Source organism: Castor canadensis, chromosome 8, assembly GCF_047511655.1.
Source record: "Castor canadensis chromosome 8, mCasCan1.hap1v2, whole genome shotgun sequence".
Lineage (NCBI taxonomy): Eukaryota > Metazoa > Chordata > Mammalia > Rodentia > Castoridae > Castor > Castor canadensis.
Window position 1 is genome coordinate 126431308 of NC_133393.1, and position 15983 is coordinate 126447290.

General features: G+C 34.6%; 2 protein-coding genes across 8 annotated transcripts in view; one reads left to right on the plus strand and one right to left on the minus strand.

Annotated features, from left to right (window-relative positions):
* Positions 1-1563: 1563 nt before the first annotated feature.
* Positions 1564-15763, plus strand: Rlig1 (RNA 5'-phosphate and 3'-OH ligase 1). Of its 4 annotated transcripts, XR_012450928.1 has the most exons (9): positions 1564-1808; positions 5822-5939; positions 9039-9134; positions 10204-10320; positions 11161-11358; positions 12451-12620; positions 13681-13857; positions 13979-14067; positions 15640-15763. XR_012450928.1 is itself a non-coding variant. In XM_074084084.1 (8 exons), the coding sequence occupies exons 1-8, from the start codon at positions 1719-1721 to the stop codon at positions 15662-15664; spliced, it is 903 nt and encodes a 300-aa protein (XP_073940185.1). In that variant the 5' UTR covers positions 1564-1718; the 3' UTR covers positions 15665-15763. The 4 variants fall into 4 exon arrangements, 2 of the variants coding, with proteins under 2 accessions (XP_073940185.1, XP_020017920.1); XR_012450927.1 differs by lacking the exon at positions 15640-15763 and having other exon boundaries at positions 13979-14203; XM_074084084.1 differs by lacking the exon at positions 13681-13857.
* The window catches only part of Cep290 (centrosomal protein 290), a 106521-nt gene continuing 104869 nt past the window's right edge, over positions 14332-15983 (minus strand). For all 4 annotated transcript variants that reach the window (XM_074084079.1, XM_074084078.1, XM_074084076.1 and 1 more), the window contains one exon: positions 14332-15006. In XM_074084079.1, coding sequence (XP_073940180.1) covers positions 14779-15006 — 228 coding nt within the window. In that variant the 3' untranslated portion in view covers positions 14332-14778. The remainder of the gene's footprint in view (positions 15007-15983) is intronic.

The window sequence follows — 15983 nt, forward strand, 5'->3', positions numbered from 1 at the left end:
CTTTTCTGCTCCTCTCCTCTTTCTTTTTCTTTTCACTTCTCTTCTATTCTTTCTTGTTGTAAATTTCATTCTAGTCTTTTATGGAAATCTATGATATTACCCATGAAGTGATAGGAAATTTGTTTCCACAGCTGGAAGTAGGCCTGAAAATTCTCTGAAGCATTTTGTCTTGGCCAAAGCTGACTTGCATTTAGTGTGTTCTTGGTGCATCCTACAACATTTAACACACCAGTCAGAGAAGAAATTCTTTCTTCGATTTTAAGGACAGTGCCCAGTAGCAAGCAAAAATCCATTGATTCTTCAAGACTGGATGACACAGGTAAAGGCTATGGCTGCTATCCATCATTGTAGGGGTGCACTTTACAGCTGTGAACTAATCCTGTGGCATTCTTCAGGTTAGAACTCTCATGTTTCTTCTAAGAGGCTTTGCTCTGGACAGTGAAGAAACCAAAATAAAGACTGGAAATAGTGCTTTCTGAAATTAGCTTTGCTGCTAATTTTTAAAAAGCAAGTGGAAGTTTCAGAAGATTATCTTTTCTCAGACATGACAGAATGTTGGACCTAGAAGATTCTGTGGCAGTTTGGCAAATGGCAGTTGATAGTTGTAAGGATTATTTAATTCAAGAGACTTGTGAAATTATTTAATACAAAAGACTTGTGAAACAAGATGTTTTTAAGATTCCTTGGAAAAAGCAAAGAAGTTAATTGATGGTTGACTCTAAAATGCTAAGAAGTTTCTGATTTAAATACACATAGGCAGGCAGCCTTATGTGGTTTTTTTTTTTTTTTAATCTTTTTTTTCTAAAATTTGGGCGGGTATGTACGTTTTTCTCTGAGAAAATTAAAGATAGCAGAAAAGAAACATTGAAATGGCAATTTCTTCCTCCTCCTCTGAATTCAGCAATCAAAAAACCTGAACTTCTTTTAGAGATTTCCTTGGGGAATGCCTTTTATCATATAGATGCCTTCAGGTGAGATATATTTAATTTTTCCAAGAGCTACTTAAGTAAAATGCTAGACAGTTGAATATATGCTGCTAAAACAATTAGAGAAAAGGGGATTGGGCTGTGACCAACCACGTAAAACAGTAAAGACAACCCTCTCCCCCGCACCCCCCCTACAATTTAGGCTGAAGACTACTAACTGCAAAGAGATAGAGGCCCTACCATTATTAAATATTTAACATCATATTCAACTGAATAATAAATACATTTTATTTTTGTCTCAATTGTGTTCTTCCTGGAAATTAGTTTTTCTTTCTGGGGATGTGGAAATGTTTTAGTTATTTTTAAACTTCTCTATGTTTCCCCCAAGAAGTTATTAAAGTAAATCTTATTAGAACGGCCTTAAATGTTCATCTGAAGTGATTCATCACTTATAACCTGATATTCTTTAATTTTCAAAAATAGCATCAGTTACTGAGGTGTGGCTAAGCACACAAGACCAGAAAACTGGTCATCAAAACTCCTGGGGAGCACGTGGGAGTACAAGCCGGGAACCTCAGGGCCGCACTACAACTCCCAGAATGCCCCGCGGCCAAACGCCACTTCCGGGCCCGCGTCCCCGCCCCGCGCTCGGAGTTGGTCATAGCGTTGGCGCCGTCGCTGTCCTGGGTGCAGAGCGTGGGAAGCCTCTGTTTGGTGCTCTGTTGCGGGACTTTCTCACAGCGGGCACCTAGGGCAGTTCGGAAACGCGGTTTCCTCGTAGGCCATCTCACCATGCGACGCCTGGGCTCCGTGCAGCGGAAAATGTCGTGTGCGTTTGTGACGGAGGTGAAGGACGAGCCTTCCGCGAAGAGGGAGCGCCAGGTACGGGGCCCAGCCGCTCTGCAGGCCCCAGCTCGCTGTGGGTTTTATGTGAGGTGCAGGGTAAAGTTCCCTGTGTCCTGGCTTCTAGGTTCTTATACCCTTGTAGGTGTAGGGGAGAATTTTCCTCCCGGTGCGGATTCGGGCATGCCCTCGCAGGGAAATTGAAAATCCGAGTTCCAAATAATGCGTTTCTTTAATAAAAGACCCTAAGTAGTCAGATGTGAGCTGCAGTCCGGACTGTGCTACCTTTCAAGAGTGTGGTGAAAATGGACATACTGAAAGACGTGCTTTATCTGTCCTAACCTAGGAGCGATGGCAGTGTTGACAGCGAGCTTAACTAGGCCACTAAGACCAGACCTCGTGGATTGCTTTTTGCACATATTGGATCCTCAGTAAATGAATAATAAGTAGCTATCAGGATAATTCTTTAATATGTAGCAAAACCTTTGACCAGAAGAATGGCCAGCTATCGGATGTTTGCAACTCAGACAAAATCAGCACGTGCATTGGAAATCGATTTCACCTGTTTCACCATCAGCCCTGGCCTTGCCCTTTAGACTCAGTGGCCTTTAAGGCAGAGACTGCCCTGTTATCCTTAGTCCCAGCTTCTAGGAGCTGGCACATGGTTCATTAAGGAATGAACCTTGGAGTCATTTCATGACAGTTTTCCATTCAACCTTGATGGGTTTTTACTTTGAACATCTGATCTTTCCATATTCCTTTCTGCTGTCTTTGTTAGAGTTTTTAATATTTCATGTCTGCTTATTGGAGCACCTGATTGGTATTACTTGGCATCCAGAATGAGCATCACTATGTTCTCTCCTAGTCAAAACCCTACATTAACTCAACATCTGTAATAGTAGTGGTCAACCTTTTTTTTTTTTTTTTTTTTAAGCCAGAATACGCCTAGACAACATAAAACGTCATCCTTGATAATGATTTACTCTTTGATTCTTAACCTTTTATGTTTAGGAGTAGGGAGTATTATGTAAAAGCAGTCAGTGCAAGGAAAAATAAACCCTTTCTCTGCAGTTAGGAATACCTTGTAGTGTTGATTGCAGCATAGCATCCAGATTTTTAATTGTAATTCAAGGCCTCCCACGAATTAGGCTTGGTACCCTCTTTAACCTTCTTTTCAAGTGAAGTCCTTGCTTTTATAGTCAGTTACTTCCTGTGAAAGTACCAACTACAATCCTGTCGGTATTTTTGCTCAGATTAATCACTCTTAGCTCACCTCCAGAGTGTTTGTCAGATCTTCTCCATAAAAATTTATGATCAGTTAAGTTATCACAGTGGTTTTTTCCTATCCAGAAATTGTAAATGCCCAATTGATATTCACTGACTCATTTTTTTATGCATATATACCTTGGACTTCCAAGAGTAATCTGAAGTCTTTGATGACAGATGGAAAGCTTTACCCCTCACTGTGTTGTGTTGTACTTTGGTCTTGTTGATGGCAAAGACTGGTAGATAACTGATTCTTATGGAAGGAAAATTTTTTACTTATCAGGAATTCCAAGAGCATAGTAATCTCTCTTGGAGCTATTATAAATTTAAACATATACACAGTTGTATTGGGTGAGAGCCTTTGTTTATATTGGTGTGGGTTAACTTGATATTCTCTCATACCAATGTCATAAGTGAATAAATCCCCATTCATTTGTATCTTAAAAGTAACGGAATACTAGAATGAGGCTGATTTCCTAATTCTGATTCTGTTTGAGATAGTACTTCCATTTTATTAATCTTGCACTTTATATTCACCAGTATATTTATAACGTGCAGCACATTATTTTACATTATAAGGTAACAGTTACTTCAGACTATAAAAGAGTGGTGTATATTTTTCTCAGAAATGAAAATAAATTACAAAAAATTGGTAGGAATGTTAGAAAAATGTGAAAAATGTCTTTTCACATCCTTGATGCTCTTTTTCATTTTCTTCTTGACAGTAGAAAATCCATAAATTAAACTTGTAAACAGTTTACTATTGCTAAAGATGAAGGGGACAAGAAGTGAATACTCTCATAGCAAACAAAATCTAATGAATAAAGCAAAATCACTGTCAGATGTTGAATATCATTGTGCAAGGAACAGAACTGAAATGGTACTGAAGTGTAGAGTATATCATGTCTAAGGTGGCATAGTGGACCACCTTCAGCCATCAGTGGGGTTGAATTTATGTAAGTACTTATTTGAAGTCTTACCCAAGAGGTAATTCCTTTGTACTCTGCCTGCATAGCCTGGGACAATGCATTTCACTAACTACATGCCCAAACTTTGTTGAATGGGTGACCATGTAGAGATTTTTGTAGGTATGTTATAATGAGACTTTTGAATACAACAAAGTAGACTAAGAAGACTACATGGGAATATCTGGTGACTATGGAGAAAACTGTCAAAGAAGAAAGATTTGTTTTATAAAGCAATTTTTATTTTCTTGGATATTTTGAAAGTGAATGTAAACAGCCATAGTTGATATAGCTGAAAAATTTAAGTTTGTAATACTGTTATGTCTATTTAATACAAGAAGGTACTGTTAATAGTAAGAAACCTTCAGAGTTTAATTTTCCTTTTAAGCAGATGATATGTTTTCTGAAAGAGTATTTGTTGAACTCTTTTTTTTAAATTTTATAATGCACTTAAACATTTTTAGGAATTAAAAACTGAACCAAGGACAGACTTGTTATGGGAATTAAGATGCTTTTAAAGTTGTGATCTGAATGAAATATTCTAGACAGAAATATGGGCTTCATCATAGTGGATCAGAGGTGAACTAGTAAGTAAACTGCAGTGTTTCATGTTTATTATGCAGTTGGGAAAGAAAAGCATATGAAACAAGCAAATCCAGAAAGCTTTTTGACTTTGGCTGTTTTAGAAACTGCTCTGTAGAAAACAGAAATTGATGATAATTACAGTGAGAAAAAAGAACTAAAAAAGATCCTGGAATTATGTTAAAAGGTTCTTTGTGATTGAGTCTAGATGATGAGATTATATGTGATTTCTCATTTATACTTTTGCATATTTTAATTTTACAAATTTTCTATACTGAGCATGACTTTGCAAGAAGAAAAGTTTAAAAAATCAAAAGCAGTATATGAGCTGTCTTCAGTATCTTTTCCTTGAAAATGTGGCCTGAAGCAAGAAGACATCACAAACTCTTGAGAAGAATCAAGTCTTACTTGAAAAAGAAGTTTTGCAAATAGCAAAAATGTTTGTATTTATAAAGTGGGTAAAGGTCTTATGTATTGGGGAATAGATTTATTCTTGAAATATTGAAAATTATGATCGGTAAATAAGTGTGTTTAGCCACTAGACATATCTATGGAATTATTTAAACAGATCTGGTTTTACCTGCACACAATTCCAAACACAATGGCTGCCTTGCATTCTTCAAACACATCAAGAAGCCTCCTGACTTGGGTCCTTTTTCTGTAGACATTTACATGGTATATTCCCCCACTTCAAATCTGCTCAGATGGTTACCTTCTCAAAGAGGATTTCTCTGTCTGCCATACATAAAATAGCACCTTATCACTTTATCCTATTCTTTAGTATTTGTTATTCCAAACATTGTATTGTGCATTTTTTCTGATTTATCCCACTAAAATGCAAGTCTTATTAAAGACTAGTATGTTTTTTGTTCCCCTATATATTTCCAGTGCCAAGGACAAGGCTTAATCTATTAGGAAAATAATTATGAAGTATATGTTATGCATATTGAACACCTGTGCTAGGGATGCAGCATGGCATCTGACATAGTTCCTTGGTGTTATATCATTATGGTGGATGAAGAAACGTAAATAATTAGAGAGTTTGTGTAGAATATTGGGATTTGTGGTGATAGTGTAACAGGAGGGTGTGATTCAGGAGAACACAGAATTTTTAAATTGTCTTGGAGGATGGACAGGAACTCTTCCTTTAGAACTAATGAAATTAAGAACATTTCAAGTGAGAATGTGTGCAAAGGCAGAGACTGTCTATCTTAAACCAGTTTCTTTTTCTTTTTTAAGCCATTTAAAGTTTTGGCAACTGAAACTATAAGTCACAAGGCATTAGATGCAGATATATACAGTGCAATTCCAACAGAAAAAGTGGATGGAACATGTTGTTATATTACTACCTACAAAGGTAAAATAAAGTTATGTTTACTATAGTTATTATTTTTCTTAATCATTTTACAAACTATATACATCTGGAATGGGGCATTTATTCTTCATAAACCCTTGGAAACCTAAGTAGTAAAATAAAAAGTTCCCAGTTGTTATACTTACTACATCATTGTGATTTTCTTTTGGGGGAGTAACTTATCATTTACTTAATTCTTACTAAGGGCCAGGCAGTATGATGATTACTTTTTACATGTCATCTCTAATTTCCATAAGTCTCTCTGTTGCAGATAAGGAAACTGAATATCTGCCCACTTAAATAATTTGTCCAAGATCCTATAGTTAATAGTGATACTGATAATGAGATCTAGGTTTGTCTGACTTTAAAGCTTCTCATTGGATGATCTCAGTTCTGTTTCCATTGGTTTTTACTATTGGCAGTGTGCTTCATTTTAATGTACTTTAAGAGACATAGAAGTTCAAATTGTTCACTTGTTAAGAAAAGAAAAATCATTGAAAAGAGAGCAATGTCCTTTGTGATTACTTCTGTATTGTAATATTTCTCTCAATTCCAGCAACAGAAATACAAAAGTTAAATGGGCACCTGGGCATATTGCTTGTATCGAGATCTCTTCTAAAATACATTAAATGTGTACAACTTGTACCATTATAACCATTTTTAAGATTGTGTACAGTTCAATAGTGTTAATTAACATTCATATTATTGTGTTACTATTACTATCTTCTCTCTCCAGGACTCATCTTCTAAAACTAAAACTCTATACCCATGGGGGAATCTTCCCATCTACTACTTCTATCCCTCATCCCTTCTCCCTTTGCTTCTTGTAACCAGCACTCTTCTTTGTCTCTATGAATTTGACTGCTCATGTTCAGGAAATCAGAGGCAATTGTCTTTTTGCGACTGGCTTATTTCTGGTAGCATAATGTTCTCGGTTTATCCTTGTTAGTATCAGAATTTCATCCCTTTGTTAGGCTGAATGATATTCCATTGCATTTATATAGTACATTTCATTTATCCATTCAACCACTGATGAGCATTTGGGTTGTTCCTACCTTTTTTTGGTTACTGTGAATATTGGCATGAACAGGGGAAATGACTATCTCTTGAAGTCCTGCTTCCAGTTTTCTGGGTTTGTTCCAGAAGTAAAGTTACTGGATCGTATAGTAATTCTAGTTTCAATTTTTTGAGGAGCTATTGTGAATTTTCCATGGTGGTTGCACCATTTTACTTCCTACCAACAGTGCACAAAGGTTCCAGTTTCTCCATATACTCACCGCTACTTGCTCCATATACTCACCGCTACTTGTGTTTGTGTGTGTTACAATAGCCAAATGGATGTGAGTAAAATTTATTTTTTATATTTAGTGGTAAAAAGGACAAAATGTCCACTCAATGAGAAATGACAGAATGTAATGTTAATCTGGGTCTTTCTATTATTTATGTAGATAACTAATAAGTAATAATATATGAGCCAGCGTACAGTTAATTTTTATAAATCTCTGATTAGCACATTTGAGGGGGCTGTAAGAGATTTTTCAGGCTCTTATATTAAGAAACTTTAATGTGTATTACTATGCGATTAGGCATGATAACAGCTAAACAAGGTTAGAGTTTCATCGCTAAAGAATGCTCACAAGACACAAGAAGACAGTGCTTACAAATCCACATTTTATTATGGGTAAAGAACACATAACAAAGATGTGTATCACAGCTAAGGACAGTCATGCAGCAAAGGGTCTGGAGTGGCCAGGTAAAAGGTAGTTTTTCCTGCTTTAAAGCTATGGCAGGACACATTTTTTCAGATCAGGAATGAGTGATATGTGCATTTTATCTGACCTCAATGCCAATTCACAAGTAATGACAGCAGCATTTTTGAGGAGAAGGAAATCACTTATTATTTGTCAGAGGAAGAGAGGACAGGGAGAGTCAATCTCTCAAAGCTTTGTTGTCTCCCTTCTGAGAGAAAGTGTTCACTTTTTTAAAGGGAAGTTAGGGGCTCAGTTTGAATATGTGAGTGAAATGCATGTCCCAGGATAGGTGCTGACCTTGGTTCTTTAGGTGCCCCTGGTACCACATCCCTGAAGCTGTATGTCTTGACTGACAGGTTTTCTCCTGTGATGGTCAGAGATAAGGGATAGAAGACTTCCTGTTTTCATTGAAGAGTAAAGGGTGTTAATCTTGGGCTCCCTGGGATGTGGACAAAAGGGGAGAAAATGTCTCATTAATAAGCAGAGTAAACTCACTAGCCATCAAGTTGGCTATGCTGAAAGTTTATCCCTTTTGTAGTCCTGGTTATTTTTCCCCACTGTCAATTTATAACTTCCATTTCTATGGGAAAGGTTTTGTAATCATGTTTCCTGCCTTCAGTTGCTTCCTGGGCCCAAGGAAGGCATCAGTGCTCCTCAGCAAAAGCATCTTTCAAGCATCTGTTAACATGCATGCAAAAAAAAAAAAAAAATGCATGCAACACTTGGAATCAGGGAGTCCAAAATGGAATTTCAGCTGGAGATTTTTCTGTTTTTGCTGGTCATGGAGGTACCTTGCTAAGTAGCGAGTGTAAACCTCGAGTCCTCCAGGAGGCTCAGTGAGACCAAGTACAATCCATCAGCCTCACTTTAACCAATAAAGAATGCTGGCACAGTGCCCTGAAACTCTTCAGACCCATGACTACAAAGCTGCATCCCTTTAATTGTTATGTTTAATGCATGACTAGGAGTGAGTGCCTGGCAAAGCAGGTCAGCCTAATCTGGATCTGCCAGAATTTACTTTCACACCGTAGGGTAATATTCAGGGGAGGCTGAGTTAAATTACCTGGTTATGTTCCCATTGTGGATACAGATTGTTCTGTTCTCGTGCATGCTGCTTAGTAATATGACCAAGAAGCGTAAGTGTCCACGTCATCCCCAACATTCTTTAAGTCTTTATAACATCAGGTACTGCTAAGGTGCTGTGTATCTTGGAATATATATTTCCCTCTTCCAGGGTTGATTCTCCTAGAGAGGTGGCTCTACTGATTATTGAAATAAATACTTTAAAATACCTTTCAAGATAAATTTTGTTTGCCTCTTATACTTTCCTTACCTTGTTTTTTTTTTTTAGATAAGCCATACCTTTGGGCTCGACTAGATAGAAAACCCAACAAACAAGCTGACAAAAGATTTAAAAATTTTCTGCATTCAAAAGAGAAGTCAAAAGGTTAGTAGGTTTTTCTTTAAACTTTTTAGATTTAGCTAGCTGAAATTTGTGGCTTATTTTCTGATATTTCTGTACAGTCTATCTTTTTGAATATTCATCATTAAGAAAAAGATGATAACTGACTATATATTCTTTTTTTGAGGGTTACAATGGTTTAATTAGTGAATATCATTTTCATTATATATTCTTGAAAAATATTTTCCTAATATTTCTATAACCTTTTTTTTTTGTGGTGCCACTGGGGTTTTAACTCAAGGCCTTTGTTAGGCAAGCTCTATACCACTTGAATCACACCCCCAGCCCTTTTTTGCTTTAGTAAGTTCTCGAATAGGATCTTGCATTTATTCCCAAGCCAGCCTGAATTGCGATCCTCCTACTTATGTTTTCACTGTAGTTGGGATGACAGGCATGTGCCACCATTCCCAGCTTTTATTGATTAAGGTTTTGAGAACTTTTTTGCCTGGGCTGGCCTCAAATGGCAATCCTACTGATCTCCACCTCCCAAGTAGCTAGGATTACAGGCACGAGCCACCACACCTGGCGACTCTTTTTTCTAATATGAATTATGTATAATATAATGAAAGATACATTTTGATTTTATGTAAGATACAATTGTAATTTTATAAATCTCAAAGAATTAGTATTTTAAATTAAATTGCCTCTAAATAGACTATGTATGTTCATATGTACATTCATTTGTGTGTATAATTTATGTATATATTTTTATTTTTAGTGCACTAAAATTCACAAATCTGCATATAATGGAGTATTGGCTACTTTACACTACAAATAATAGAAAATTAAAATAGAAAATTTTAAATGTCAGTATCTGCATATAATGGAACATTGGCTACTTTAGACTACAAATAATAGAAAGTTAAAATAGAAAATTTTAAATGTCAGTATCCTAATGCTAAGTAGTCATATTGTAGTGAGACTAGAGAATGTTTGTGTGTTATGAGATACTGAGATTTTATTGACAATTTCCACTGCATGTGTTCAGTATTATATATATATATATAGATTTTTTAAGTATCACTACAAACAAGTTTATTTCTAACTCTTTTAGAATTTCTTTGGAATGTTGAGGAGGATTTCAAACCTGTTCCAGAGTGCTGGATACCAGCAAAGGAAATAGAACAACTGAATGGGAATCTGGTGCCTGATGAAAATGGACACATTCCTGGTATCATGAAATCTCTTCTAAAATGCAATTTTGTGTTTACCAGTATAAAGAAGAAAAGATCTGTTCAAGTAGAAATTGCAGACTTTAATTTTGTTCACTTGTATAGTAGAAAATTTATGAGTCAAATTTACATAAAGTAACAATTTATATGAAAGTTATATCACATCAAGAATGTCCTGTCCTCTTAAGGTTAAATTCTTTTCTAAGATGGACACATTTTATCAGCTGTCACCTGTCAGTTAAAAAGTTGAGGCCACAGTATCTCTGGAATTCTTAAAGGCCCTTGCATTCCACTAATCTAACGGACTTTTTAAGTTTATTCTGAAGATAATGATTATAGAGCAGAGATACAGCAAAAAAATGTAAGCTTTGGAAATAGAATATGATAAAAGTAGGGTGAGTTTCACTGGTGCCTAGTTGACCAGCAAAGCAGTTAGTTGGGTCAGTAATGAAAGCCAAAAGTGTGGTCACAATGGTATATATTGCCTACCATGTCTTTCTTTGATTTAGCAGTAAATTCTTCACAATGAGGGAACCTATTATGGCACCATATAGAATGGTGCTCAGTTGTTACTGAAGCATATTGACTTCTCTAGTAAGAGAATGTTGGTTTCTCCGTAGTAGAATAATTAAACAGGTTAATTTCTCAACAGAATAAGAAATGAACCTTTCTTTTATGATTAAAAAGAACAGTAGTGAAACTGTTAACTTTCCCACTGATTTTAAAAGTATATGCTAGAACATGCAGAAAATGTGGAAAATTTATACTAAAATTGTAATTACCTGTATTTTCAATCCAAATAAAATCAATGTAATAATTTTTTTTTCTTGAAACAATAGGTTGGGTACCAGTAGAGAAAAATAGCAAACAGTATTGCTGGCATTCCTCTGTGGTTAATTATGAATTTGAAATTGCCTTGGTATTAAAGCATCATCCTGATGATTCTGAACTTTTGGAAATTAGTGCAGTGCCACTATCAGATCTCTTAGAACAAACACTAGAACTTATAGGTACAAATATCAATGGAAACCCATACGGTGAGTGAAACCTGTTTCTTATTATTCAGTTATAGTACCTTGTGATTTATAGAGAAATTCCTAAGGCCAACTTAAAAAACAAATACACACTCTAAAGGAATGATTAACAAATATAAGTTTCCTAGGCACATATCCATTTGTTAATTTTATATTCCTGGGAAATTTTTATGCATGATTGCCATTTGCATTTATTAATTTATTAATTGCCATTTGCATTTATTAATCCAAAAGTTTGATTTTATCCTGTTATTCTTTCCTGTGATAACGTTACACAGCTATGCACGAAAAGTAATTACTAAGGTAAAACGGTTCATTGCTTTTTAAAATTTGGGTGAATTGAGTTGGTTGAAAATGCACTTTCCATTGCTAGGTAGTTACTTTAACATTAATAAAATTAGGCAAGGGTAAGGTACATGAAGAATTGGCATTGAAGATGGTATCAAACATCCAAATATATACTATGGTAAGCTGAGTACACTAAAGACATTCTGAAATACAATGTTGACAGGAGAATGAGAAGACAGACCTAATAACAAAATCCTATAGACAAGGTATAATAGTAAAATCTTATATGCAGATTGAAAGTAGACTTATCAGCAGGTGTATAGCTAAGACAAGAATACAAGTATCAGAGATACAGTACAGCTGTTTGGCAATCACTGGGTATTAGCTAACATGGCTAATGATGTAGAGAAGAGGTTGGCAGACTTTTCCTGAGAAATAGCAGCTAGCAGATATTTTAGGCTTTGTGGGCCATACCTTTGAAATGGGCTATCAGTAGTACTTAAATAATTGGGTATGGCTGAATTCATTGAAGCTGTTAGGACAATCAGTTATCTGTCTTGATTCAGCCTGTAGGTCATAGTTTGCACAAAAGTGGAATTTAGATTTATTGGAATAAGATGCCAGATTTCAATGAAAGCAAGACTTTAATGCACTGGGATTAATCTTTCTTCAAGAAACCAATTAAACTTTTTGTTAACTTTATTTCTAAATGTTTTAAAAGACTTATTTGGTAAGATACATTTTTTTCTATTTTTCCTGAAAAGCTCCTTTGAATGAGTATGGCTAATGGCAAATTTTACCATTTAGGATTAGGAAACAAGAAACATCCATTACATTTTCTTATACCACATGGAGCATTTCAAATAAGAAATCTGCCTACATTGAAACACAGTGAACTGCTGTCCTGGTTTGAAGGCTGCACAGAGGGTAAAATTGAAGGAATTGTATGGCATTGCAATAATGGCTATTTAATTAAGGTAATGGCAAAAAATAGGTTGTGTTTGGTTATGTTGTCTTATGTTCTTATAATAAAGAAGTGGCACTAAAATTCTTTGTACAAATTGTAATTATCTCATATCCCATGTGCCACCTTTTTTATTTTTGGTGGTAGTGCAGTTTGAACTCAGTGCTTCCATGCCTCCAGCCCTTTTTTTTTTGAGACAGGGTCTCACTGTATCCCAAGCTAGCCTAAAACTTGAGATCCTCTTCCCTCAACCTCTCAAGTTCTGAGGTTACAGGCATGTCATGATGTCTGGCTTCATATGCCACAATTCTTTTGGTCGAGCACTGGTTATACCAGATTTGCTTCAGAATTAAAGTGATACCACATACCCCCTCTTCGAAATTCATGTTGTTTATCACTGCTCTCATACATCCTTTACCTCACTTAACTCAGCATCTCCCACACTGACTTGACTATAGAGTTAATAAGAGTTGCTAAGGTGACAGTTAATATATACAGAATGAATTAATTATCTTATACTTTGTGTCCTTTCTGTCTCCTGGACTTTTCTATTTGATTTCTCACAGGTATATGAAATTTGTAATGTTCAAAACTGAAACTAGGCTTTATCATCTGATTCCACATAATTCACTGAAGTTACAAACTTAGATATTACTTTTAATCTCTCTTTCCATTACTTCCATTACTGAAAACTTCATTGAGTTATCAGTGCTTAAAGATACTAATCTAGAAATCTGTGTACTTCTTTACAACAAATTGACTGTTAATCTTAATTTAACCCAAGATTCATGCTTAAATTACTGTATTGCCCTTTTAAAACATTGTCTTTCATTCTTACCCTTGTCCTTTTCATTCTTCAGGAATAAAAGAATCACATCTGTCTAGTTACATTAAGATATTAGCTCCTGCTTAACTTTCCATCACTGCTCTCCACCCTACCTCTGTAAACACACTTGTATTATGTATGTTTTAACCACATTTAACTTACTACAGTCAGAGCAAAAAAAAAAAATTCTTGACAATATTTCCTTTGATAAGAATACATTTTCATCCACATTTTTTTCTGTACTCAGCAACAGACTATTTGTTAAATTTGCATGGAGCCCCCAATTATGTTCCTGGCATGTTTCCAGGTGCAAGAAATAGAGTCAACAGTAACTCTGCTGTCATGAAGCTCCTACTTTAATGGGGAAGATAAGCAATAAGCAAGTAATAAGTAATATGTCAGAAAAACAGCTATTAAAAAAAAGGTAAGAGAAAGTGGAGGTTTATATAGTATCTGGCAGATAGTAGGTACCCCAAATAAATATTTATAAGCAAATGAAGATGGTATTTATAGACTAAAGCTAGTACCTTCTTTCCTTTTTACAGGTCCATCGCCATCATCTTGGTTTATGCTGGCCAATTCCAGAGACTTATTTGAATTCAAAACCAGTTATTGTCAACATGAACCTGAACAAGTATGACTGTGCCTTTGATACTAACAGTTTGTTTAATCAGCTTTCAAAAATTGACAAGCAGATATTTGGTAGGCTCAAAGATATAATACTTGACATATAAAATGTAAATGCAATTAAAAGTAACTTTATATTCAAATCTTGAATATTCTGCCATGTTTACAAAGGTAAAAATATCTCAAGGTTCTGTGTAACTCTGTGCAACATATCAGTATGTCTTCTAGCATTTGAAGAAATGAATTTTCCAGTTAGAAGTACCTATTCAAATTTTAATTTAGAATGAATAAATTTATTTTAATCTTTATAAAGAAAAATGTAATGAACATTAAGCTTTCAAGTTGTACAAGGGCTTAACCTCATAACTTAATGTGTATACACATCAATACATCTACACAGATCATAGTTAGCATTTGAGAATCTTAACATGTACATGAATAATTAAGTATAAATAAAACTCCAATTTTAATTGTTAAAATTATTTACCCTAATACTTTTTAAAAAAAAAATCTAATACTTTATGGATATAGAGGAATTCACCATAGTTCATTGCTTATTTTATGCTCAGAACTTACTCCAAAGTCTTCAAATTTTTAAATTTTCTAATACGCTAAAAATGTAATACACTAAATATTCAATATTTACTAAAACTCCCAATTTAAGAAAGAGGTATAAAGTCACTTAGAAAATAGTTAAAACTATAGTTATATGTGGCTCTTAAAAAATAGGGAAATTGTCAGGACTTTCTTCATCTTCAGACTGTTCAGAAGCAGCAACAGGGCTAGGTAATTCAGCTCCAAATTGTTCACAGAGTTTTTTTAACTTCTCTTCTAAGAGAATATTTTTTTTCACTTCTTCCTTATAATTATACTTCAGATCTTCAATTTCTTCAAAAAATGAAGGATCGAAATTTTCCAGTTCTTTTTTCAGCTTTTTAATTTCCTCCTAATTAGGAACATATTATCTTTAAAAGTCACACATAGGAATACATGGCTTTAGGTCTGAATCAAAGAAGTTAATAATAAACACAAAATAACCTGAATAGTCAAATATAGTTACAAAGGCAGAAGTATTTTCTTAAGAGTTTGTTAAGATGGTTCCACTGTACAATTTAAGTAACTTGTTACTTAAATAAATTGCCAGCCCACATTATCCATTCTGTAAGTGTATGTTCTATTCACTAAAATTTATTAACTCTACATTATGGTACTTTTCTCTAAAAGCTCATCAGATACTCTCAATGAAGCAATCAAAAGGAACTTTGCTATTCACAATACAAGTAATTCAAATAAGATATTTTGGTTAAAATGTCTTCATTTATATTTTCTCTATAAACACCTAACTTTTAATGAATAATGAATAACCAACTTTTTATAAATACATTTATGATCAGGGAAACCCTGGGACTTCTGTCTAGATAAGCTAGGCATTTGGCAAAGAGAAAACTTGAGCTGTAATGGCTACATAGACTAACCAGTGATCATTAGTCAAGCTCCTACCCAGGCCCTTTTATTGTGTTAACAGTCTTAAAAGTGACATAGATTTTAATTACTTATTTTTATTGAACTGTAACTTTAGGGGAAGAATTCCAAAAGGTACTTAGAAGACATTTTGGCCCCAAACAGAAATTAAGAAGATATTTTAAAATGTGTAAAGAGTTATATTTGTTGTTACAATTAAAAAATAAATTTACTCTCAAATATTTTGCATTTGTTGGAATTTTTGTGAGGTCTTGTTCAATAAATTTTTACCATAGCTGAATATGATGAACTTTGTAATATCAAGGTAAAATATTTTACATAAGCATAAATCCATGAATTTTAGGATACATACCTAAAACTCAAAGATGGTGATAATAAAAACTGCTTTCTATAGCTGCTTTCCCAAAACATTTATAATATAAAATTAAATACACATAATTA